The sequence below is a fragment of the Panthera onca genome, chromosome C2 (assembly GCF_046562875.1).
Source record: "Panthera onca isolate mPanOnc1 chromosome C2, mPanOnc1 haplotype 2, whole genome shotgun sequence".
NCBI classification, from domain to species: Eukaryota; Metazoa; Chordata; class Mammalia; order Carnivora; family Felidae; genus Panthera; species Panthera onca.
In genome coordinates, this window is record NC_138347.1 from 81,930,189 (window position 1) to 81,955,733 (window position 25,545).

General features: G+C 39.4%; 2 protein-coding genes and 1 long non-coding RNA gene across 11 annotated transcripts in view; 2 read left to right on the forward strand and 1 right to left on the reverse strand.

Annotated features, from left to right (window-relative positions):
* Positions 1-11,185, reverse strand: part of SENP2 (SUMO specific peptidase 2) — a 44,023-nt gene extending 32,838 nt beyond the window's left edge. For 2 of the 7 annotated variants that reach the window (XR_014135228.1, XM_081790101.1), the window contains exons 1-5: positions 10,893-11,185; positions 8,833-8,888; positions 4,192-4,325; positions 3,516-3,582; positions 1,415-1,505 (exon numbers count right to left, since the gene is read on the reverse strand). Coding sequence is in view for 6 of the 7 variants with exons in the window: in XM_081790101.1 (XP_081646227.1) it covers positions 1,415-1,505; positions 3,516-3,582; positions 4,192-4,325; positions 8,833-8,888; positions 10,893-10,993 (449 nt within the window). In the remaining variant the exon portion in view is untranslated. The other 5 variants (XM_060639446.3, XM_060639444.3, XM_060639445.3 and 2 more) reach the window with 5 other exon arrangements.
* A 179-nt stretch (positions 11,186-11,364) lies between these two features.
* LOC132683478 (uncharacterized) lies at positions 11,365-15,597 on the forward strand. The gene is made up of 2 exons (XR_009612245.2): positions 11,365-11,451; positions 12,727-15,597. It is a non-coding gene; the product is annotated as an uncharacterized LOC132683478 (long non-coding RNA).
* A 5,717-nt stretch (positions 15,598-21,314) lies between these two features.
* Positions 21,315-25,545, forward strand: part of LIPH (lipase H) — a 45,387-nt gene continuing 41,156 nt past the window's right edge. For 2 of the 3 annotated variants that reach the window (XM_078453163.2, XM_060639449.2), the window contains exon 1: positions 21,323-21,579. Coding sequence is in view for 2 of the 3 variants with exons in the window: in XM_060639449.2 (XP_060495432.1) it covers positions 21,531-21,579 (49 nt within the window). In the remaining variant the exon portion in view is untranslated. Of the gene's footprint in view, positions 21,580-25,545 lie in introns of all 3 variants that reach the window. The other variant, XM_060639450.2, reaches the window with a different exon arrangement.

A 25,545-nucleotide genomic window follows, 5' to 3' on the forward strand; every position in this document is an offset into this window, starting at 1 on the left:
TGATGAAGCAAATGAGGCAAAATGGTAATAACTGGTGCAAGAGGTGGAGGGGCAGAGAGAGAGGGAGAGAATCTCAAGCAGGCTCTATGATGTCAGCACAGAGCCTGACACAGGACTCAATCTCATAAACCATGAGATCATGACCTGAGCCAAAATCAAGAGTCAGATGCTCAACTGACTGAGCCACCCAGATGCCCCTATAGAGTTTTAAAATACATAAAGACAAAATACATGAAGCAAAAACTGACATAACTAGATGGAAAAATAGACACATCCATAATTATAGTAGAAAACATCAACACTCCTCGGTCATCAATCCATAAAAAGGTAGGTACAAAATCAGTAAGACCCCGGTTGATGCTTATGGTAATTCTCTACAACAACAGTGTAGACTATATGCACATAATGGTAATTTTAGAGTGGAAACATATCAATCACAATTTGTACATATAATTTTGGAAGACATAGTGTGCCATACAATGTCTCCTAGGAATGTGTTTACTCTGCAAGGAAATTAAATGTTGTTCAACAATAAATGTTAGCGAATATAAAGAAGAAGAAGAAGAAGAAGAAGAAGAAGAAGAAGAAGAAGAAGAAGAAGAAAATCAGTAAGACTGTAAAACATTATCAGTCAACTTGACCTAACTGGCAATCTAGAACATTCCACCTAAAAATAACAGAATACATATTCTTTTCAAGTGCACATTGAACATCATCCAGGCAGACCATATTCAGGTCATAAAACAAATGTTAACAAATTTTAAAGAACTGGAATTATACTACAGTATATCTCTGACAGTAACGGAATTAAATGAGAAATAACAAAATGATATTTATACTTTCTCTCTTAACCCTACAATCAGCTATTTATTCAACAAAGTGAGAACACAGAAAGGAGAAGAAAATTACTAATAAAAACATTTCATAAAACTGATGTGTTTAGTATACGGAAACTTATCATGGTTTCTGCACTTTCTATATGTATATTATGCTTCCAAAATAAAGTTTAGGGAAAAAATTAAGTTTAGGGGAGGTGGGGGGGGATGGGTGAAATAGGTGATGGGGATTAAAGAGTACACTTATGACGGGGAATTGAGCAATGTGTAGAAATGTTGACTCACTCCATGGTACAGCTAAAACTAACATTAACACTGTATGTTAACTATACTAGAATTAAAATAAAAAACTTAATAAAAAAATAAAGTTTAGAAGTGAGCAACAAATCTTTTTTAAAAGGTTTTCAACATCAGATGCTATAAGCATATGATGATATAGAAAGAGTAACACACACCTGAGTTCAAATCTCTCAACAGCTATATGATATCTGGCAAATTACTAAACTCGGAGTACTTCTTAACAAGATTACATAAAAGAATAAGTTTCCATTTACAGGAAGGCAGAATTTAACACTTACCCAAAGGAAGGCAGGACTCTACGAGGCTGATCTCGGGTTACTGTCACTCTGATCTTTGGATAGTCACTTATTCCATTAGGAGATTTATTACCTATTTTAAAAATGCATTTGTAATTGTAAAAAAAAAACAAAAAACAACAACCCAACCCAAAAACCTGTGAACAGTCTGCATTAGAAAATCTGTGAGCAGACTACATTGTAGAACTAAATACCCTATTCTTTCAAATTCTATTACTATATAGCACAGAGATCCAGTACAAATTGTAAAAAGTTGAAGGAAAAGCAATAGTGCTCAGTTTGCCTTGGACCTCAGACCGTAAAAATTCACAGGCAAGCTCTTCAAGTTTCACTTGCATCCTGGGACCATCAAGAAGCATGGGGAACTCAGTGATTACAAACTCCCTGTAATCTAATCAAATTGAGTGAGTTGTTCAAATCATTTCTTCTTCCCAAGAAAACAGAAGTTATTATTATTATTTTTAAACAGAAGTTATTTTTAAATGAAAACTTGCTATAGGCTACTACAGTTCACTGGAAGCTTCCAACACTTATGAGATGGTTACTATACCTCAAAAACAAGTAACCACACTTTCATCAGCCCCATTCACTGCTGGAGCTACTATAGAGGTGTAGAGTCTCTGAGGACTCCAAAATGTAAAGAGATTTAAAACTGAAAGTTTTTTCATTTAAGTCTGTAGCAGCAAAACTTAAACTGACCTGAATTCATTTGTTTGCAAAATCTGATTTGAACCACTGTTCAATCCTAATGGATTGTTAACAATATTCAATAAATACAACATATCTAAAATATGAAAGATTCTAATTCCCAAGCCCATCTTCAAGGGTTTCAGATAAGAGACTGTACAAGAAAGGTGCCCTAGGAATACCTGTGTTTCTCTGACTAGGCTACACAAATACACAGAAACATAGTGTTGGTACCTCAGGCACAAGACAAAGGTATCATCCCTTCCATATGTCCAACTTAATAATAAATAACTTTTTTAATAGTTTTTTTTTAATGTTTATTTTATTTTTGAGAGAGAGAGCATAAGGTGGTGGGGAGTGGGGGGAGCAGGGGATCTGAAGCAGGCTCCAGGCTCTGTGTTGACAACAGAGAGCCCAATATGGGGCCCAAACTCATGAACTGTGAGATTCTGACCTGAGCTGAAGTAGGATGCTTAACTGACTGAGACACCCAGATGCCCCAAAGATAAATAACTTTTAATATTTATATATTCAAATGATACGAATAGATTATAAAATCTAATTTGTATTGCCTCTAAAATGAAAGACTGCAAAAAAAAGTATCATCTTTGTTCCAGGTCTTTTGGAACTAGATTCTCAGACTCAGGGGTATGCATTTACTCCCCTTTGCTCTTCTCTTCTACCAGAGATACTTTACTAAAAAAGTTTGAGTAGCACTACTGTAAGGTTTTTGTCATTTCCTCAATTTCTTCTATTTTTGATCTCTGAACCCACAACTTTTCTAAAAGCTTTTTTCTCTTTCTCTCAAACTTCATATGCTGTGTGACAGAGATCACAGCCATTTTCAGGAGTCTGGATTCTTCCTATTCTTCCCCATGATAGAATTTTATACAGTATGTACAATAATTACAATTCAACTTTGGGCTCCAACAATAATATGGAGATTCGTAATCCATAAAAATATGAGAACTGGAAACTTAAAGTTGCTTCCCAATCAGATGATGTTCCTCAAAGGCAGGGTTTAATTATTTTGTTATTTGTTTTATATTTTGTTATGAAAAGTTTTAATTATTGTTTTGTTATTTTGTTATTCTTGATAACTTAACACATGCCTAGCACAGAGTAAGCTCTCAGGAAATGTTTTTATTTGTTTTTTTTTTATGAATGAACCTTGAACTAAGTCACATTAAAGACACTGATAATACAAATAGAAAACACAACCAGTAAATTCAATGACAATTCTAAAAGAAAGCTACTTCATTTTTAGAATGGTAGAGACAATATGTCTATGTTCTTATCCCAACCCAAATCAGTGTTTTCCTTTCATATTCTCAAAACTCAGAAAACAGAGGCAGAAGGAGGTAGAGGAAAGCAGAAAGATTTTTGACCACCTCACCCAGTTTCAGCATGTTGTTCCAGGATCCAGAACCTGTCAGTTCACAAGATGAAGAATTCGAAAATACCTTAAAATCAAATAGAACCACCTCTGTAGTATCTAAATTTTAGAATTTAAGTAAGTTCTTAATATAAAAAAAATCACTCTATTGGTGATTATTTTGCTAGCTCACAGAAGAGACATCATTAGTGAGACCAAAGGTTTAACTGGTGAAGACTCACAAAATTATGTACAAAATAAGAATTCTAGGTTCTTTACATATAGTACTTAAATAAGAAAAGCAGATGTATTAGTAGCTGGGCTCTTTATAAATATTTTTTAACTGCATAATTTCTTAACTTTTAAATTCTTGGCCTTTATATCAACATTAATAAAGAATGGTTCTGGGGGAAAAAAAAAAAAAGAATGTTTTTGGAATCAATGTTTCTGGGAAAAAGTCATTCTACTCATTAATTCCTAAAAAGAGAATATTTCTTTTTTTTTTAATAAAATGTTATTTATTTAAGTAATCTCTGTATCTAACGTGGGGCTTGAACACACGACCCCAAGATCAAGAGTTGCATGCTCTCTGACTGAGCCAGCCAAACATCCCATAAAAAGAGAATATTTCTAAAATTTAACTTTAATGATGAAGTACAAAAATCAGTAGCCCCAGTGGAACCCTATCCCCACTGACCTCTCCTGAAGGGGCCACATTCCGTGTTCCATTACAAGCAGAAGTTACCATGGGCTTTGTGGTCAGCTGGAATGGGAATCCAAATAAGCTGGCAGCATTGTAGAGACTGGTTTTCACTTGGTGAATGAAATAATCTAGAAAATATAGTATAGATTACATACACATATAGAGTAATACACTTCTAGCAAAAAATTAAGAGTATGTCTTAGAAAGGCCTCTCTCAATCTTTATTAGAAGTCCTACTTTCAATCACTGAGATAAGACGGTAACTGTAAAAGTAATTTTTCTCCTATCTGAATAACTGAAATTCCAGCATTCCAGCATTTGGAGGTTTTTTTGTTTTGTTTTTTGAGTTGCTTTTTGGGTTTTTTTTTTTTTTAAAGTAAGCTCTAGGCCCAACATGGGACTTGAACTCACAATCCCAAGTTCAAGTTCAAGAGTCGCATGCTCTATTAACTGAGCCAGCCAGGTGCCCCATAATTTTTGTTTTTCAATAAAATATCTCTTCTGGGATGCTATACAAACATGAAATTATCACTTCAGCAAATCACATACTAATTCATAAAAAAAGTCCTAAAATGACAACTTTTTAAAAATGTTTATTTAGAGACAGAGAGAGAGCATGCACAAGTGGGAGGGGGCACAAAAGAGGGAGAGAGAATCCCAAGTACGCTCTGCGCTGTCAGCAGAGCCCTACACGGGAGCTCAATCTCAAGAACCATGAGATCATGACCTGAGCCAAATCGAGAGTTAGACACTTAACAAACTGAGCCACCCAGGCACCCATTGAAATGACCACTTTTAAGCAATGAGTTCTTCAGAATATATAAAATAAATAAGCCAGAGAGATAGGGGCATAACTTAACCTGCAGCATATAGACACCAAACATGGCAGAATCCAACAGGAAGCACTATAATTTACTCACTGGTTTGTTTTTACTTCCTGGGAAGGTAACAATACACTCCTAAATAACTACTTACTAAGTGCCTATTATACACTGGCTACTTCCAAGGTGGAAATTAGTGAAGTATAAAACATGTAGCTCTTAAACATCTCTGATGAAATAAGACTATTCCTATACTGGAGAAGACATGTTAGATCTGATGCCCCTCCCTGCCACCAAAAATAAAGATTACAAAATAAGTAAGTAAACAAATAAGGGGGAAGGGTAAATTTCAGTACTTGCCCCACTTCCTCTTTTTAGGACACTACCCCTTTCTCATTTCCTACACTGTTGATTGGTTGTCTACAATTTCCTTTCTATTTCCCAGTTAAAGTATTTTAAACCACTAGCTTGAGAGAGAAAGAGACCATCAATTTAGCCACACTCTGCTAAATTTTTTTAGAGGAAAAAAAAGCCTGAAACTGAAATGGTGGCTCTTAAACAACAAGCACTCCAGAACATATAAAATATAAAACTGAAATAGAAAGATAGGGGAATAACTTAAACAACAGGGAGATGGGGCACCTGGATGGCTCAGTCAGTTAAGCATTCGACTTCTGCTCAGGTCATGATCTCACGGGTTCCTGGGTTCGAGCCTCAAGCAGTGCTGAGCCTGCTTGAGATTCTCTCTCTCTCCTTTGCTCTCTGCCCCTGCCCCACTCGTGAGTGCACACATGCTCTCTCTGTCAAAATAAATAAATAAACTTAAAAAAAAATTCCAGATTATCCCTCTAGTAATGTATCTTATATTCTGCTGTGGTTTTTTTTTTTTTAATGTTCATTGATATTTGAGAGAGAGAGAACACACGCGTGGGAGGGGCAGAGAGAGAGAGAGGAGGACAGAGGATCCAAAGAGGGCTCTGTATTGACAGCAGAGAGCCCAATGCAGGGCTCAAACTCACAAACCATGAGATCATGGCCTAAGCTGAAGTCGGATGCTTAACCGACTGAGCCACCCAGGTGCCCCTCTGCTGTGTTTTCTTAAGTGAAAGAGTAAGAGTTTTAGAGATTTATGCTTAACCACTAGACTGTCATTCAGGCCCCAGAGGGCATAGTATACTTGTAATAAGTAACATAGTTAAATAATGGATGCTAAAAAGCATTGTAATACTTATTTTCCTACAAATTTGTCAGAATCTGAGTATTCCTTTTTTTTTTTAATGTTTATGCATTTTTGAGAGAGAGAGAGAGAGAGAGAGAGAGCATGAGCTGGGAGGCGCAGAGAGAGAGGGAGACACAGAATCTGAAGCAGGCTCTAGGCTCTGAGCTGTCAGCACAGAGCCCGACGTGGAGCTCAAACCCAGGAACCATGAGATCATGACCTGAGCTGAAGTCAGATGCTTTGACCTCGACTGAGCTACCCAGGCACCTCAAAATCTGAGTATTCCTAGAGACTAGGCCAAAAAAATCTAAATGACTCAAAAAAGAAAGGGGAGGGGGGAGAAAGGAGGACAGGAGAGGAGAAGGAGGAGGAGGAGAGGAAGAAGGTAGACGGCCTATAAAATGGGGATAAGACCACCTTACTTTCTTCACACTAGACTAGGTTAGATCTCTTAAAACCCCTCCGATCTGTAAGATCATAAGTCTGAGATTCTAAGGTTCCCCTTTTCTTTTACCCTCCTTTCTTCCTCTCTCAAAAGCAACCAAGAGAGTTGTATTATCCAACACAGTTGCCAGTGGCCACATGTAGTTACCTAAGTTTATATTTAGTTAAAATTAAATTCAGTTCCTCAGGCACACTGGCCCCATTTCAAGTGTTCAACAGACATCATCACAGAGAGGTCTATTGGATGCAGTGCTGTAGACCTTTACAAACTCTTCCAATAAGTATTATATCCTCTACCCACTGCTTCCCCCTTGGTTCCCATCTATAATTTCAATTCAGAAATTATAATACATATTTCATGGAATCATGGAGGGAGAGATCTTTAACATGGAAGTCCATGAAATAGATGATTACCCTTATTATTTAAGGAACCTTCTATAATATCATCAAAGTTCTTTTGTTTTTCTTGTTTTGTTGAAGTATAGTTGACACACAATGTTTTGTTGGTTTCAGGTGTAACCACTGTCAAAGTTTTTTATTTATATAAATAACTTACTTACTTATATTTTTGTTTAAAATTGATTCATGTTTTTTGCTAAATAAATGTATTTGAAAGGTAATTTTATACCACTACTCTAAATGTAAAGAAACATTCTTTGCCTTATAAAGAAATGAAAACATAAAAATGTTAAGTTCTAGCTGGGCCTATTAAAAGAAGGGAGAGTCACATGTAATAGCAAGTAATAAAAACATACTAGCATTAAATCAGGATATTCTGCTTGAAATAATCAGAAAATTAAAAACAACTGAAAAGGATACAACATTTTACTATGTAACATAATTCACATGTTATTTAATGCTATGAAATGCTGTATCCCCTAAAATCCTTTCCTAAACTGATACCCATCTTGTGCTTTGAGAAACACTGTCCCAGTGAATTTAATATAAATTCCTCGCACTCAAAGTCCTCTTTAATTTGACATACTTCTCTTTAGCCAACTTCTCCCCTGAATTCTATTCACTATTTCCTAAATTGCACAACTCTTCCATACTGTTCCCTCTGCTTAGAATGCTTTTCCTTCCTATTGCTCTGCTGATATCCCATCCACCCTTTAAGATCCATCTTACACACTAGCTCTTTCATCAAATATTTACTGAGACTTTTAATCAGCTGAAAATTGGACACTATTTTGTTACTATCTTTCTTATTTCATTTATCACATCCCTACTGACATTAGTAATAATTTATATGCTTGCCTTATACCCTCTACTATACAATTATATACCTCCACAATTGTAAGGTCCTTAAAAATAGAGACCCTGTCTTACTCATTTTTCTATTTCCTGTAGAACCTAACACATTGCTTAGCAGTAAGACATGCTTAATAATTGCTCATTGGATTTAAATGAAATCTTTTTTTTTTTTTTAAGTTTTCTTTATTTATTTTGAGAGACAGCAAGAGAACCAGCAGGGAAAGGGGCAGAGAGAAAGAGAGAAAGAATCCCAAGCAGGCTCTGTGCTGTCAACACAAAGCCTGATGTGGAGCTCGAACTCATGACCATGAGATCATACCTGAATCCAAATCAAGAGTTGGACGCTCAACAGACTGAGCCATCCAGGTGCCCTGGATTTAAATGAAATCTTAACAGACATTTCTACTCTTAACTACCACATCTGGAGGAGATCAAAATTCACATTCATTTTTGAGACAGAGGAAATATTATTATTGCACTCCATTTTGCCTTTTTTCCTTTAATCTAGTTTTATTCTCTTCTATCAAGCTATGTCTAGCCCTCTGGATCCAGAGAAGTAAACAATTTGGGGCAACACATTAGATTCATTCACTCAGCTATTTGAACTAGATGACTCAATTTGAAGTAGTTTTTACAGTGTTTTTTCCTCAAAAATAAAAAGCACCTTTTTTTATAGGAAGATTCAGAATTTTAAAATACACATTCAACACACAGGCTTATCTATCTGGAAGGATACTTAAGACCCTGATTACAGTCCCTAGAAAGGATAACTGAGTAGAAAAGGGACAGGAAAGAGACTTACTTTTCACAGCATAAACTTTTTACCTTTTGAATTTTGTTCCATGCATATACTTTTCCTACTAAAAAAAACTAATTTTTAAAATTCATATTCAATACCTAATCTTGGTCTTTTGGCTGGTATTTCATCAGTGTCCACTGTAGAAAACAAAGTGCTGAAAAGAAAAAGAGAAAAAAATATATATATTTACATATACACACACATATCCATTTCTATAAGTAAACCTAATATGCATACAACACACCCCCTCCATCCACGTTGTCAAAAAATGAGACTCAACTGATGTTTGAAGAGAAAACACTCCTCTGTAGTAGGCCTTTACCATTTGAGGACTTAACACTCTTGTTTAAACTATTTGAAAGAGACCCAAAACTCCCTATCAAATGATAATCTGTAATCTGGCTAAAGTACAAACTTGAAATTGGCCAGAAATCATTTGGCTAGTAAATGAACATAGGTGACAGCCTAGGACTGGTCTATCCTTTTTCTCTCCAGCAATGATTTTAAAACAACAAATAACTTCCTTTTGAAAGATGACAACATCTCCCCACCCTCACAAGAAAAGCCATCTTCTACTTTACTAGAAGCAGACAATATAAGAAGCCTTAAAATATAGTTCTTAGCCATAAAAGGTGTTACATTTAACTGCATTTTTATCATGGAAACTATATTACAGTGGTAATAAAAAATTGGGGAATTCAGGAAAGTTTTTGGGCCTATATATACCTCAAGAATGTTAAAAGCTTACGGTATATTATAATCATCTTTCTAAAGATAATTATAATTGATCATTTTTACCAAAAAAAATTAACAGAATAAATCCCAGGAGAATACCATTCAGTTAATAACTTTGAACATCCCAGTAAGACCTCCTGGCTTCATTTTGACTGAAACATGGCTTACATTGTGAAGAATTGTTTTAGATAAAGGATGTGTGGTGAAGAACAGGGTTTTGATCTCCAAACCATTGTTTCACTCACTGGCAGGGATTCACAGCAGAAAGAAAGGACAAGGAGAGGAAATTAATATTCTCTTATTCAATAAATATGTACCAAGTACCTATCATGCACCAGCCTCAGCACAAGGCCGCTGAGGTAGAATAAACAAATACCACCCTTATAATATATTAAGCATCATTTAAGGCACTTTACAACATGCTCCCAAATGATCCTCTTATCAACCTCACAAAAAGGTAGAAAAGACTAAGTTGAAACCTTGGTTTCTCTAGAACACATGATGGAATGTAGCCAACAGCCTATTTCATCAATGATCTGCATTTTCAGACTCATGTATTAAATCATCTTGCTCTCTCAAGCTCCAAGAAACTATCCTTCAATAATCCTGGGCTTAATAAAAAATGAAATTAACACTTGGTCACTAAAAGTTGATGGGGGAGTAGAGAATTGGTATGGTCTTTTATTCTCTAGATTAATTCTCAAGCAAGGGGTACACACTATGAAATGAGACAAACCAAGGGGCAGATACTGAGTAAGAACAGTTTTAGTTTCCCCCCAAAATTTTTAAGCACAAACTAGTGATCTTTTTAAAGAAATGAGACACCTAATTTTCCCCCCTCATATACTAACTCTAAAGCACAGAACCATCCTCCCTCCCTCCCTCGCAAAACACACACACACAGTTTGACAGCTGTTTCAGAACAAAACAGCTGCTGTTCTTTGGTGCTAAGAGAACAATTCTTGTAGTCAAAACGGCTTTGGTCAAGCTATGAATCTCACTTCCTTTAGCTGCACTTATTGCCTACATATGACACTTGGGAGTGTGCTGTGTAAACAGTGAACCACAACACAGACACTATTCCTTCAATTGTTACTTTTCAACTAACGAAAGAGTAGCAAGATACAATAAAACCCCATTTGACAGCAATCAGCTCGGACTCTGACAAGAACATCAAAGATCCTAACCATCACGGTGCACTCCAAAGACAACTAGCTCGTTCCATCAGCAGCAGCCGCATCGCACAGTGTGGAGGGAGCGACTACGTCACCAGGATACCCGCGACTCGCACCTCCACCGCCTTGGCCTGGCCAACTGTTTCGGCAGAGCAGGGCCTGCCTGGCTGGATCAGCGCTCTCGGGGCCGAGCCCCGGGTGGGGGAGGGAGTACAGCCAGGCTGGCGCTCGGCCCCCTCTCCTCTCACCTGTTCGAGCGCCGCCTCTTCAGGAGGGCCCGGGCAGGGGGCACCGGCCGGTCACAGAAACGGAAAATGGTGCCGAGAATCCTAACCAGCCATTTGTACATACCAGGCCCAAGCAGCAGCGGCGGCCGACACACCCCGAGAAGCAAACCCCAGAGCTGTCGCCGCCGCTGCCGCCTTCGCCGCCTCGGCCACCACCGCCAAGGCTCAGTCGCCGACTTATGACGTGATTGGAGGGCCCACAGATAAAACGTCCTGAGGGCTATAGGAGGCCCCCGCCTGCCACCACTCCTGACGTCACCTCCTCCCGCCGGACCGGAAAGCATCTTCGTCCTCAATCTGCGCACGCGCAGCTTCACCCCGTACCACATCCCGAACCTAGCAACCAGAATGCGTGCGAAACTGTCTCGGTCCAATCGTTGGCGAGATCGAAAGAGCTGTGGGCGGGGCTTTCTGTTCGGCGTAGCCAGTCGTGAGACGGCCCGCCGGACAAGGCCCACAGGCCACAACAAGTGAGGCTTCCTCACCTGGGAGCCAGCGCTCCGGAGGCCTGAAATATACTGTAGGTACTCAGTAAATGTTTGTTGAGGGCACAAAATAAAGGTAGGTCAGAACAAATGTTTACCCTGCTAAGTGCCCTTTGGTTTGCATATACCTAAGGTCTAGTACTTTACGACGTACTGTCATGTTCGTTTCTCCCAGCAACCTCAGGCGATGGTGAGGAGTCTTATGCCCATTTTTAATAAATCAGGAAATCAAGTACAGAGCGATTAAGTAATTTGCCTAAAGTCACAAAGCTAACTAGTGGCGTAGCAGGATTGGAACCGGGATCTGAGAACCAGCGCCAGTCCCTCGCCTGTGAGGCGAGTTTACTGGAAGAAACATGATTAAAAATTACAAGATAATTGTGTGCAAAATGCAGTAGGAGCCAGAGAAAGGAAAACTACACCTTGGAGAGGGATAGGGAAGGGCATAATTCAAAGAAGGCTTCACAGAAACTTAAAGACAAGAGGTACCTGTGGCCTAGTACCTGCTAGTCTCCACCCCTGGGCTGGCAGGGAGTGCAAATTAACTCTCCCTGTTATCTAGAGGTCATACTTCTGGTTAATTATCAATAAGAGAAAAAAGTCCCACCCTATTTAGGGACAAGAATATCCAGTCCCCTCCCCCAAACATTGCTGGAATCCTTTTCTGGCCCCACAAATCCATCCCTGACTACACTTGACCTTTACCTCTGATTTAGTTAAGGCCAGACTTCAGGCTTCCTTGAACTTAACACAGGCACTCCCCATTACAGCCTCATCCTGTACTCAATAAAGTGTTCTGGAATTCTGGTGCAAGATACCACCTAGAGCTCCAGAACCACCTGTGGCTATCACCACTCTGGCTTGGGCATATGGGAGGCAGTTCCTAGAGAGTGGAACCAAATCCTAAATGTGGACATAGGCCCCTTCCTTAATTCTCCAAAACACAGTTAACACCAGACTGGGTTTTTTTTTTTTTTAATTTTTTTTTAAGGTTTATTTATTTCTTGAGAGAGACAGAGACAGAATGTGAGTGGGTTAGGGGCAGAGAGAGAGGGAGACACAGAATCCGAAGCAGGCCCCAGGCTCTGAGCCATCAGCACAGAGCCCGACGCGGGGCTAGAACCCACGAGCTGTGAGATCATGACCTGAGCCGAAGTCGGACGCTCAACCGACTGAGCCACCCAGGCACCCCAACACCAGACTGTTAATGAAAGTTTGAGAATAGAAAGACCAGAAGTTTTGTGGGTTTTTTTTTTTTAAGAAACTGTTTCATTTCCATCAACCCTATTCCGTTTTGTTTGCCGTTGTAGAAAAGCAGCTTAAGACCACTCGGTGTTGTTCCTATCCATTCAGTGGACCATTCAGTGGTCTAAGCAGTGGGAGCTGCAGAACAGTCTTCACTGGCAGGCTGAGCACTCCGGTCTTCAGTAGAGGACTGCTGAATAGGCATAGAGGGCACCTGCACACCTTCAGTTCAGTCTGCAACTTCAGGTTGAGTAGCAGTGAACTCAGGAAGCTGCTCTTCCTTTTCAATCTCTTCAAGATCTCTGTAGAAGAAGAGACAGGTAGGACCTGATGGTGCCACAGATGTGCAGAACTTCCCAGGCCAGCATCCACCACATCAGACCCACTGAGTGAGCTCTCTTGTTGTAAGCGATAGCAATGTCTATATAGCACATAGGAGAGTTTGTGTTACATGAGCGACGGTAGCCAGGTTAACATAAGATGCCTCTGTGAGAGGCTAGTGGTCAGCCCTGGGATCTGTAACCACCAGAAGTCTCGGTTCCAGGAAGGCTGCCTGGATCTACTTAGTGAAGTTTCCAGGGGTGAAGCAGCCAGCAGCAGGGAGTGGCTCCAGTAGCAGCAGCAAACTTCAGCACAGTTCTCTGGCCAGTGTTCCCAGATGATATGACACTGACATCAGCTGGGTTTTCAAGGCTCCAATGGCACAAGCTGCCAGCAGAAGCTTCTCTCAGGTTCTCTTCAGATTTATGATGTAGATCCCATCACGTTTCCTTTTGTAGGTGTACTGTTCCATTTGGAAGTCAAGGTTAGTGCCACTTAAGTGGGTTCCTGCTGCAAGGAATTTGAGGACATCCTCCTTCTTCATTTGCAGGCCATCATGGGCTCCGAACATTGTGAAAGTTTGCTTTAAGCTATGATGGGAATGTAGAACAAGACCGCTGTGTGGCCCCTCTCTGGGTAATTTGGAAAGCAAAGACCAGAAGATTTAGAAGTGGCTATTATCATCCGTAGTCCATTGCTCATTGCCTCCCAGAAGGACTTTACTCCCCTCAAGGTCATCTCTCCACTCTTTTACAAGCCACCAACAGAAAAGAATTTTCTCTCCACCTCTACTCCAACCTATTTCAGGCTGGACTCCCGGTTAACTTAAAAAATAGTCTACCATGGCATTATTATGCACAGCACTTGAGCTGTGTCCCATGTGTCCATTCCACTATAAAAGATGGCCTTTGCCTTCACTGAACCAAAAAGAACACTCAAGCATTGCAAAGGGATTTTCCGAGACAAAAGAGCAGTCTCTGTTCAAAACATAAATGGGAAAACTGCAAGGTGCTTTAGAATAGCAGCGTATCTCAGGTTTGGGCCACCAAGATTTAAGAAACATTGACATCAAGTCTCAGGCCACTCCAGTACAACACATTTTTTTTTCCTCCCTCACTAATAGCACCTGCACATACCTAATGCTGAAATGTTAGACCCCCTCTATGAAAAGTGGAGGGCTTTGGAATTACCTCAGTCGAATCTCTGGGCCTCATCAGGAAGCAATAACTCTCGAGTGTAGCAACTGCCAGCCACCGCCTGCACCTGACATTTTGCCACTTGGTGAGCTTGCTGTCCTATCATCCCCAGGAGAGGCATGGGCCGATGCCCATACAGTGGTCAAGGAGTGGGACCACGCTTACTCCAAACCCACCACTGTTGCACCCATTCCTGGACTCAGGAACTCTTCACCAGAGGGCTAGAGGAGAAAACCAAAGCCATATGGAGAAATAAGGACATTGAGGTTTGGATAACTTGCACCCGTGTACTGTTGGAGGGGCACATCCTCATTGCTTAAGTTTTCATTAGGCTATCCTAAACGATTGCCCAATTTTCTGAAAAACAAAATGACAACAAAAACTTTGTTGACAAAAAACAACAAAAAACTTCTCCTCTTCCCTCTTCCCCTCCCCTCCTCCTCCTCCTCTTCCTCTTGCTGAGATCCTCTCCTTCAAGCCTTTCCAGAACCCATCCCAATTTTCCTCAAAACCTACCTCTCCTCCACAGAACAATAAAGACCCAGCCCTCCAATTCATTGCTCAGTCTTGAACATTTTCCCTTTACCAGCATTCTCAGAGTATTAAAAGATTTATTGTCAGCTTTGGTTTTGCTGACCCCTGCCCGAACTCTGGTCCATTTGATAGAAGTAGATTGAAGCCCATAGGTGAGATGCTGTTGGTTTGGGCTTAATGTACCTAAAATCCAACATAGCTCATCACCCTAAATATTAATTTCCTTCTGGGGACCAACTCTGGTATTCAAGAAAAACGTATCCTCCTAATAATGAGGACTTTGATCTTATTCAGTCTAATAATAACCTTGGCCTTATTATCCCAAAGCAAGTGTAGTTCCTTGTCCTAGATTTTATTAGAAAAGTTGCTCACATTAACTTCAGGTTTGGCCTGCCTTGTGAAGAAGTATCTGAGCCTATTTTCTAATCTATAAAATACAGTTAATCAAATCTGCCTCTCAGATCTGTGGGCCAGTTAAATGTGCTTACGTATGTGAAGGACTGACTTCAGTATCCAGCATGGCTAAGTGCTTAATGTTTCTCTTCCCTCTTCTTCCTTCAGTTATCTAATAAGCCATTTAATTTGTCAGTTCCACAATCCTACACTTTCCTGCATTCTCCATGGATCCGCCTTTTCTCCTCTCCAAACCCATCAAACGTACTATCATTCAAGGCCTGATCACTTCTCAGGCCTTCCCAAAAGCCACCTCCTCTTGTATTCTGTCCCTTTTCTATCTATTTGCAGGGTGATCTCTCTTGTGTTGTCTTTTGTTGTTGTTTTGTTTTCTGCTGTGGCTGTTGTTGCTAAGGAAGGTAAATTTATAGTGTTCTTATTTATTAAGGAAAGTAAATGTATAAATTAAATTTGTGGTTTTCTGTTACCATATCCTAAAAGTGGTTGGGTTGATTTTAATCAAATTCCAGATGTTTGGAGTGATCTGACTTCAACTATGGGTACAAGACTCTCATGACCAGTGCTTGGGAAGCCAGCTAAGTAAACATAAAAACAGAAATCTGGTTCTAATAATAATAATATTTTAGATTCAAATAAATCTAAAATATGTGGTACCAGCGTTCCTGAGTCGCTCAGTCAGTTAAGGGTCTGACCTCGGCTCAGGTCATGATCTCACGGTTCGTGAGTTTGCGCCCCATGTCGGGCTCTGTGCTAATAGCTCAGAGCCTGGAGCCTGCTTCTGTGTCTCCTGCTCTCTGCCCCTCCCCAGCTTGCACTCTGTTGCTCTCTCAAAGATAAATAAACATTAAAAAAAAATTTTTTTTAATAATAAAATAAAATACGTGGTACCAACGGATGTTCAATATTGGCACTACCCCCAAATTTTTTATTTTTTGAAATGAATTTTTAACTAATAAAAGCATTTGCCTCTGTCTTGCCAGTGTGCATACAGGCCTTGCTAGAGCCTTCTATCCTTGAAATGCTCTGGGCAGCACTCTGCAAACAAGCAGTTATTGAAAGCGCTGGATTTGCATTTATTTTGATACATTGTTTGTAAGGAAATCATGGTTTCTTTCTTTCTTTTTTTTTTTTTTTTTTTTTTTTTTGACGTTTATTTATTTTTTGAAAGACAGAGAGAGACAGAGCGCCAGCAGGAGAGGGGCAGAGAGAGAGGGAGACACAAACTCCAAAGCAGGCTCCAGGCTCTGAGCTGTCAGCACAGAGCCGGAAGCAGGGCTCCAACCCAGGAACTGTTAGATCATGACCTGAACTGAAGTCGGAAGCTTAACTGACTGAGCCACCCAGGTGCCCCAGGAAGTCATGGTTTCTAAAACAAGGTAGCTCTATTCCATGAAGAATACTCCTTAGGCCAGGAAAGTAGTATACAGACATTTTCCCTCCTGTTTTGTAATAAACTACAAAAAAAAAAGTTAATAAGCTAACCTAAATGTGTTATTCTCTCTCTATATTATTTCTTACATTTGTTATATATTATTGTGGCATATATTATTTATTATGTTTATTTGTATTACATGATACTAATATATTAACATACAAAGAAGTGAACAGGAAAAGAAACTTACGTTCTTGCTGCCTTGAAGATAAAATCCACTATCTTAAGCATGGCATGCAGAGTGCCTCCTACCCTGACTTCCAGTTAGTTTATCATTTCCCTATGCATATCCATCCAAACTGGCAATCCACACTTCTTTTATAACTCCAAGTTTGTTCCCTCTGCCTGAATTGCTTTTCCTCTACTTTCTTCACCTCACAGGCTCCTACCTAGTCTTTAGAATCCAGCTCAAAAAGGATGTCCTGTGTGAAGCTTTTTCCACGGCCCCTCCCTGTGGGATTCCCAGCAACTTACTGCTTCCTCCTCGGTTCTATGGAAGGTGTATCCGTAACTCTATATCAGTATTACTAGTATCATTAATATGTCTGTCTCCTTGTGAGAAGGAGCCATCCCCTATTTTTTCCTCATTATTTTTTTTAAATAGAAGCTTGAGAAATGTTCAATAAATGAAGGAATGAAGACATGAAACAAATACATGGATTAGGGGAAAGTTACCCTGATCTCCTTGTAGAAAACGAATCAAGGAAACATTTATTTCTCCAAACGTGGACAGCTAGTGAGATTGTGGGGTCACTGAAGCAGATGAAAGGACAAAATTCTATGTGATAGTGAGTCATATACTAGCTTAGAGCATTAAACCAGGGTGAGAGAGGACATAGGTCACCTTTCCTGACAGCTGAAGCCAATGAGAGTTATAAAAACACCTCCCTTCAGTTCATTACACTTCCATACCTGTTTTTCCTGTCCACGCATTTGGAAGCTTGCCTGCCCCCTTTCTAATCTGCTCTCTGTAGCAAGCGATTTCTAGGTTAAGAAGAAGAAAAAAAGCCAATACATAATACTAAATTGGAAATGAGGCAAACTGTGTTATTCTTGAGTTGTGATCATTTTTCAGAATCATTGTATGAAGAAAATTGATTGATGATGATGATGAGAAATAAAGACATGGTTTTCCTCAGGATACCTTTGAGTAAATGTTAACATTCAAATAGTTATGAGTTACCCCATCTTTTGGAACTTTGAAAAACTTTTAGTTACTTTTTAAATGTTCATTTATCTGAGAGAGAGAGATAGAGAGTGAGCAGGGGAGGAGCAGAGAGTGAGAGAGACAGAGAATCCCAAGCAGGCTCTGTGATGTCACCAAACCCTGAGATCATGACCTGAACTGAAACCAAGAGTAGGACAGTTAACCAACGGAGCCAAGGAGGCACCCCTAAAAACTTTTATTTTGAAACAATTATAGATTCACGGAAAGCTGCAAAAATAGTACAGGGATGTCCCATGGACCCCCAGTCAGTTTCCCCCAATTGTAACATCTTACATAACTAGAATGCACTATGAAAGCCAATAAATTGACATTAGTACAATCTACAGATCTTATTTACATTTTACCAGTTTTACATGCACGTGTGTGTGCGCGCGCACGCGCACGGTTCTATGCAATCTTATCACCTGTGTAGATTGCTGTAACCCCCACCACAAGCAGGCGACAGAACGAATTCACCTCTCAAAGATTCCCTATTCTCCAATTCTCCCTCGCTTTCCTCTCCCTCCATCTTTTGAAATGCTTTCTGTTAACAAATAACCCAGTGAAGAAATGGGCAGAAAACATGAATAGACACTTCTCTAAAGAAGACATCCGGATGGCCAACAGGCACATGAAAAGATGTTCAACGTCGCTCCTTATCAGGGAAATACAAATCAAAACCACACTCAGATATCACCTCACGCCAGTCAGAGTGGCCAAAATGAAGAAATCAGGAGACTATAGATGCTGGAGAGGATGTGGAGAAACAGGAACCCTCTTGCACTGTTGGTGGGAATGCAAATTGGTGCAGCCGCTCTGGAAAGCAGTGTGGAGGTTCCTCAGAAAATTAAAAATAGACCTACCCTATGACCCAGCAATAGCACTGCTAGGAATTTATCCAAGGGATACAGGAGTATTGATGCATAGGGGCACCTGTACCCCAATGTTTATAGCGGCACTCTCAACAATAGCCAAATTATAGAAAGAGCCTAAATGTCCATCAACTGATGAATGGATAAAGAAATTGTGGTTTATATACACAATGGAATACTACGTGGCAATGAGAAAAAATGAAATATGGCCTTTTGTAGCAACATGGATGGAACTGGAGAGTGTGATGCTAAGTGAAATAAGCCATACAGAGAAAGACAGATACCATATGGTTTCACTCTTATGTGGATCCTGAGAAACATAACAGAAACCCATGGGGGAGGGGAAGGAAAAAAAAAAAAAAAAGAGGCTAGAGTGGGAGAGAGCCAAAGCATAAGAGACTGTTAAAAACTGAGAACAAACTGAGGGTTGATGGGGGGTGGGAGGGAGGGCAGGGTGGGAGGGAGGGCAGGGTGGGTGATGGGTATTGAGGAGGGCACCTTTTGGGATGAGCACTGGGTGTTGTATGGAAACCAATTTGACAGTAAATTTCATATATTAAAAAATAAAAAAAAATAAAAATAAAAAAAAAAAAGAAATGCTTTCTGTTTTTTCATATTTGATATTTCTAACTCTCTCTTCTTGAGAGGATGGGTCCTCCCATTGATACCTTGTGTTATTTTGAACACTGGAAGTAGAAAAGCACAGACAGCTAGGAAGTTGTAGGAAAACTTGTGTGCCTACTGGCAGGAAAATCAATACTAACACAAAAAGCCCTCCCAACAGAAATTATTCTTATTCCCATAATTGGCTGGTTTCCAGGAAAATGTACATTGGCTCTGTCTAGATAAAGACTTGGCATGGTACTAAACTGATAGGAGCTCAACAAATATTTATCAGACAAGTACACTGACCCAACAGTGCATTCCACAACAGGTTCCTAAGAGAATGTGGAACAATTCTCCATTTGTTCCAGAGGGCAGTTGTTACCAAACCAGTAAAGCTTACTGCAAATGGAAAACTAATAAAGCTAGCAGGCCACCTATTTGTTTTTCCTATTTATGTATCCCTAAGTTATTTCTCCAGCAGGAGACAAAAAAAAAAAAAAAATACACTACAGTACTGACTAAAGTCATTTACCTGAAACATCACTATCAGGTGCCCTCCATTCCTAAAATCCACCTGACCCCTCTTCTCAGCACTGTGCAGACAGCCTTCTGACAGAAGGGAAAGGTGTAGACTGTGTAACCACTTAAGTAACATAGTTACCAAGTGCTGAGTGAGCTTACCTTGGTAGCAGACTGTAACGCTAAGAACTTTACTCATATTAGCTCATTTAATCCGAATAACAGCCCTGTGAGATACCTGCTTTTGTTTTCCTCATTTCACAGTTGAGAAAAGTTAAGAATGGAAATGTTTTGCTTCAAGCCACACAACTAGTGAGTGGAAGATGTGGGATTTGAACCACTGCTAGCGGGTCTTGGCCTTCATTAGGTCTGAGGTGTGACACAGAATCCATATGCAATACTCTGAAAAGCACCCCCCTCCTCCCCCCCACGCGCCAAGCAGGGGAAATCTGATGTACTGATTCTTTGGGAAGCACTGCTGGAATCTACTTCCCGCAAGGAATCCCCTGCTATTCGAATGGGATGCAGACACAGAAAACCGATAAACTTCTATGAGAGATAACTTTGCTTCATAAATGTGTATTTCAGGTAGACAATGCTAAATGACTAGTGGCTTTTGCCTGATGCCCTGGGTAACAATGTATTATTTTTTTTTTTAATTTTTTTTTAACATTTATTTATTTTTGAGACAGAGAAAGAGCATGAACAGGGGAGGGTCAGAGAAAGAGGGAGACACAGAATCTGAAACAGGCTCCAGGCTCTGAGCTGTCAGCACAGAGCCCGACACGGGGCTTGAACCCACGGACCACGAGATCATGACCTGAGCCGAAGTCGGCCGCTTAACCGACTGAGCCACCCAGGCGCCCCACAATGTATTCTTTAAATTGTTTGTGTCTTTCTTTATAAATGCATGTTTCAGCTCATCAGACCACCGCCCCCCCGCCCCCCCCCCCCCCCCCCCCCCCCCCGCCCCATAAGCCTGAGTGACTGCTACAAGCCCTTCCACCAGAAAGGTAATTAAATTACCTCATAGCCAGGAGAACACAAGTTCAGTTACTTCCAACACTGAAGTGGATGCATTCTGGCAGAACTCTCTATTTAAAGCTTTTGCATTTAATTTTCCTTTAGAAAGTAGGAGGCAAGGGTGAGGGAGAGATAGGCTCTGGATAGGAAGAAATAAAAATATGTATAATGCCATAAAAATGTTCCTTTAATCTGAAGCGTATCTGGACAAATACAGGTATATGAATGGACTTAATGAAATGTTCTTAACAAAATATAAAGACTGCCTGATGAGGAATGTGTGTGTGAATTAACATAAAAACTAGTTTTGTGGACACAGACCAACAGAATACTCATTGATTTGTTTCACTCACAAGAACAGGGAGGCAAATATCTCAGATCACACTTGATTTCAACATACCAAGCCAAGCCACTAATAAACCGCCCACAAAGAATGAAACTATTTTGAACTCGTCATTCTACAAATACACATTATAATATTAAGATATGCATAAAATTAAAAAAAAAAAGATGTGCATAAAATTGTGTAAGGTAGAAAGTACTCGACCTTCCACTGAAAAGAGGAGGAGTCAAATATCCTGAAAGGGTTGGGACCCGCCTGCAGTCCCTGGGAACTTCCTGTTGTCACCACACCTCTGGTGTAGTTATCTGAGCTCCCTCTGAGCAAAGCCCTCAGTGGAAACTCCAAGGCTCTGCAAAGGAAATTATTCTTGTGAATGTGACACACACTCTCTCCAGTTTCCATATGCTGAGATTATCCTTCTTCTTCAGTTTGATCTGCTTGGTGAAAACAGGTAGGTCATTTAATGAATGGTTTACTTAATTATTTAAAAAATATTATTTTATATTGTCACTTTGCATTTTATCAGCCCACTCCCTTCAGTGGACTTTTTGAATCTTATTTAGTCATTGTGAAGGAAAGAAGATACGGATTAAATGAACTTTCTAACCCTGAACATTTTTTTTTCAGTAATGAAAGAAATTATTATTCCTTTGAACTAACTTCTTCTGATGTATGAAAAATAAATGTGTTGGGAAATCTAAAGGTTATTTTCTTTCATAGTTAAGTTTTCTGTGCCTTTCCACCTCTATGAAATAAAATCATTTATGTTGTAGAAATTTTAAGTTTTGTTTTATTGTAATATCTAATACATAGAGGATAGGTTTTTATAAGCTTTCATACACTGAGGGTTTATTTAAATTATCTTTTAGGAAAACATAGTTTTATTATGTAAACCCCTTGGAATTGTGTCTAGCATATTGATAACTTAAAAATTATTAATGATAATGAATAAAAATTAAAACAGTGATGTACAGGGGCATCTGGCTGGCTCAGTTGGAAGGGCATGCAACTCTTGATCTCTGGGTCATGAGTTTGAGCCCCGCGTTTAGTGTAGAGATTACTAAATAAATAAAACTAATTTACACAGCAAGATAACAAAAATAAAGTGAAATGCTGTTTTATTTTTATTTTAATTAATTAATTAATTAATTTTTGAGAGAGAGAGAGAGCACGAGGGGGAGAGAGCTGCAGAGCAGAGGGGGAGAGAGAGAGAGAGAGAGAGAGATTGAGAATCCCAAGCAGGCTTCACGACCCTGGGATCATGACCTGAGCTGAAATCAAGAGTGGGAAGCTCACCTGACTGAAACCCCCAGGAGTCCCTGAAGTGAAATACTTTTTAAAAAGAAACTCAACACTTCTCAGCCTTCTTAGGAATCCAGTTCTTTTTCACATAGTTTATGGTAAAAAATTGGTACAGTTTTTTGAAGGGAAATGTGTTACATACAGTATCCGTAAAAATGTTTATGCCATTTGAACTACTAAAACCATTGCTGAGAATTCATTCTAAAGAAATAACTTTTGAAAGGAAAAAAACTTGGGGCGCCTGTCTGGCTCAGCAGGAAGACCAGGTGACTCTTGATCTTGGGGTTGAGACTGCAAGCTCTACACTGAATGTAGAGATTACTTAAATAAATAAAACTTAAAAAAATAAGAAAATAAAAGAAAAAAACTCATCTAGGAAGATGATTCTAACTATGTTATTTATAATAACTTGAAACTAGATATAGCAGAAATGTTTCTACACACAGTAATGGATAAAGTATCAACTTTTTAAAAAATGTAGCCTTTAAGATTCTGAAGCTATGCAGAAATGTGCAAACATGTTTATAAAATAATGCCAAGTAGACAAAACAATTCACATTTATAAGTCAACAAAGATAACAGCTATGTTAAAATCACGTATGTATGTCTGTAGATAAAGTTTAGGAGGGAAATGGAAAAATTAGCTGTATTAGGATTTCAGGCTTATAAACAAATTTTTCTCAATTTGTGCTTTTGAAGCTGATTTAATAGTAAATTAAAATTATGCTAATGATGATATTTTTCACCGAGAAGTCAACCTTTTAAGAAGTGTGTGTTTATAATAATTTTTAAATTTAGAAAATGAACATAAATTTAGAGATAGTTTTAGGAGAGTGGAACTAACCCTGACACAAAAGCCTGATGATAATTTGTGGGTACTTTCTTTGAATCTCGCATTATGGATCTCTATACATAAAGTTGGAACTTAATGTTTTTGTGATCTGCCTTTTTACTTAACATCTCATCAGCAAGGTCTTTTTTAAATGATTCTAGAAGACTTACTGCTGAATGACAGAATCTAAGGAGAGACACAGCACAATAAACTTCTGTAGCTAGAAGGAAAAAAACATAATTATAGCTGTAAATTAAATTTAGATTTCTCAGCATCTGCAAAACCATGAACTTGCAACTTCCAGGAGAGAGGGTTTGAATAATAGGCACCTGATAGTGGAAATTATTCATCACAAGTACATCGACTTTTTGTGTTTCCCCTTCTTTAGCTTGCGGTCCAAAAATCAACAACTATTAAGATGTGATTCTGAAATGCAGAGAATATAGGTCATTCACTTTTGGAAATCTTTGTTTTGCTCTAACCTTTGTGATATCATGGCAGGAATATTTGCCGTAATTTTACCAGTGAATAAAGCAATCGCTAGCAAGCTCTAGTGTGCACCAGAATCGCCCGGGGATTTGTTTAAAATGCAGACCACCCTCAGAGATCCAGACTCGGTGGGTCTGGGGCGAGAGCTTAAAATCTGCATTTCTTCTAACAGACCCTCTGGTTTTTCAGCTGCAGGTGGTCCAAGGGAAAAAGTTGATAACTATTTTTCTAAATTAAGGCTGTTGTCATAAATATATTTTAAAGTTATTCTTCTGTCAATATTTTGGCTTATGGCAAATTTGTATAAAACTATGTAGATATTTGCCTAGGACAAATAGCTTAGTGCCAAAAAAACAGAATTATTTCCTCAGATTTGAAATCCTCTACAGATAATTTATAACTCCATTTTTGGTGTGTGTGTGTGAGAGAGAGAGAGACACAGAGAGACAGAGAGACAGAGAAAGAGACAGAGACAGAGAGAGACTCCTCTGACAAGGAGACAAAGGTGAGTAAGGGGGTGGAGTGTGAATGTGCATATTTATGTACATGATTAAGAGAAGAGAGTGAGGAAATCTAGTATCTCTTTTGTTTTCTCAGTTGTATTCTTAAAAAATGCTGGTGGTTCGAAACAGATATGTCCAACCAAGAGAGCATTTTGCCCATATACTTTTTGCCTATAGTTATTGGGGTAAAAAATAAACAAGAGGGGCGCCTGGGTGGCTCAGTCGGCTAAGCGTCCAACTCTGGCTCAGGTCACGACCTCACAGTTTGTGAGTTCGAAAGCCCCCACGTCAGGCTCTGTGCTGACAGCTCAGAGCCTGGAGGCTGCTTCAGATTCTGTGTCTCCTCCTCTCTGCCCCTCCCCAGCTCAGCTCACGTCTGTCTCTCTCTCTCTCTCTCTCTCTCAAAAATAAATAAACATTTAAAAAACAAACAAACAAGAGATACTCCACCAGGTTTGGCCCTAGTCAACTGTGAATGTTTCTGTTGGGGAGCAAGAATTTCCTGTCCCCTTCAAAGTGCTTCTAGCAGGTCTAAGAATCAAATCGACAGGAGACAGATTAATAGGAGAAAATCAAATTCCACACAGACATGGAAATTCCAAAGACAGGCAAGATGAAGCATATCTGTCATTCTCAGCTAAGGAGAAGGTAGGGGTCTAGGAATGAATTCACAAGAAATGAATTCACAGGAAAATGAAAAAGAGTTAAGTGTTTGGTAAACATGTTTGCTGTACCAGTCAGAAACAATGCGACACAGAGAATTTTTATTATTTTATTTTATTTTATTTTATTTTGTTTTGTTTTGTTTTATTTTATTTTTTTATTTTAGAGAGGGAGTGTGAGGGAGAGGAAAAAAGAATCTTTAGCAGGTTTCATACCCGAGTTCAGAGCTGAAAGCAGAGCTCCATCTCACGACCGTGCGATTGTGAGATCCTGACCTGAGCCAAAATCAAGAGTTTCACACTTAACCTACTGAGCTACCCAGGACATACAGAACTTTGATCAAAGAGGCCTTGCTAGGTTACTCCCCATCTACCACACCTAGTTCATAACAGAAGGGTTACCTATGGTGATAGCTCTCTTCCTGGAGTAGGTCTTCTATCTAAATCCTTTTAGGGCGTTGAGGGGGAGGTAAAGAGCTTTTTCAGAATCTGCTGGGTTTTGATTGTTTTGTACCTGAAGATAATCTTCATGCCAACGTGGCCTGTTTGGAGGCAGCCTGCCCTTGGCCCCTACACTTCACCATCTGGCTCAGAACAGGTTTTTGTGTTTTTGTTTTTAATTAAAGTTC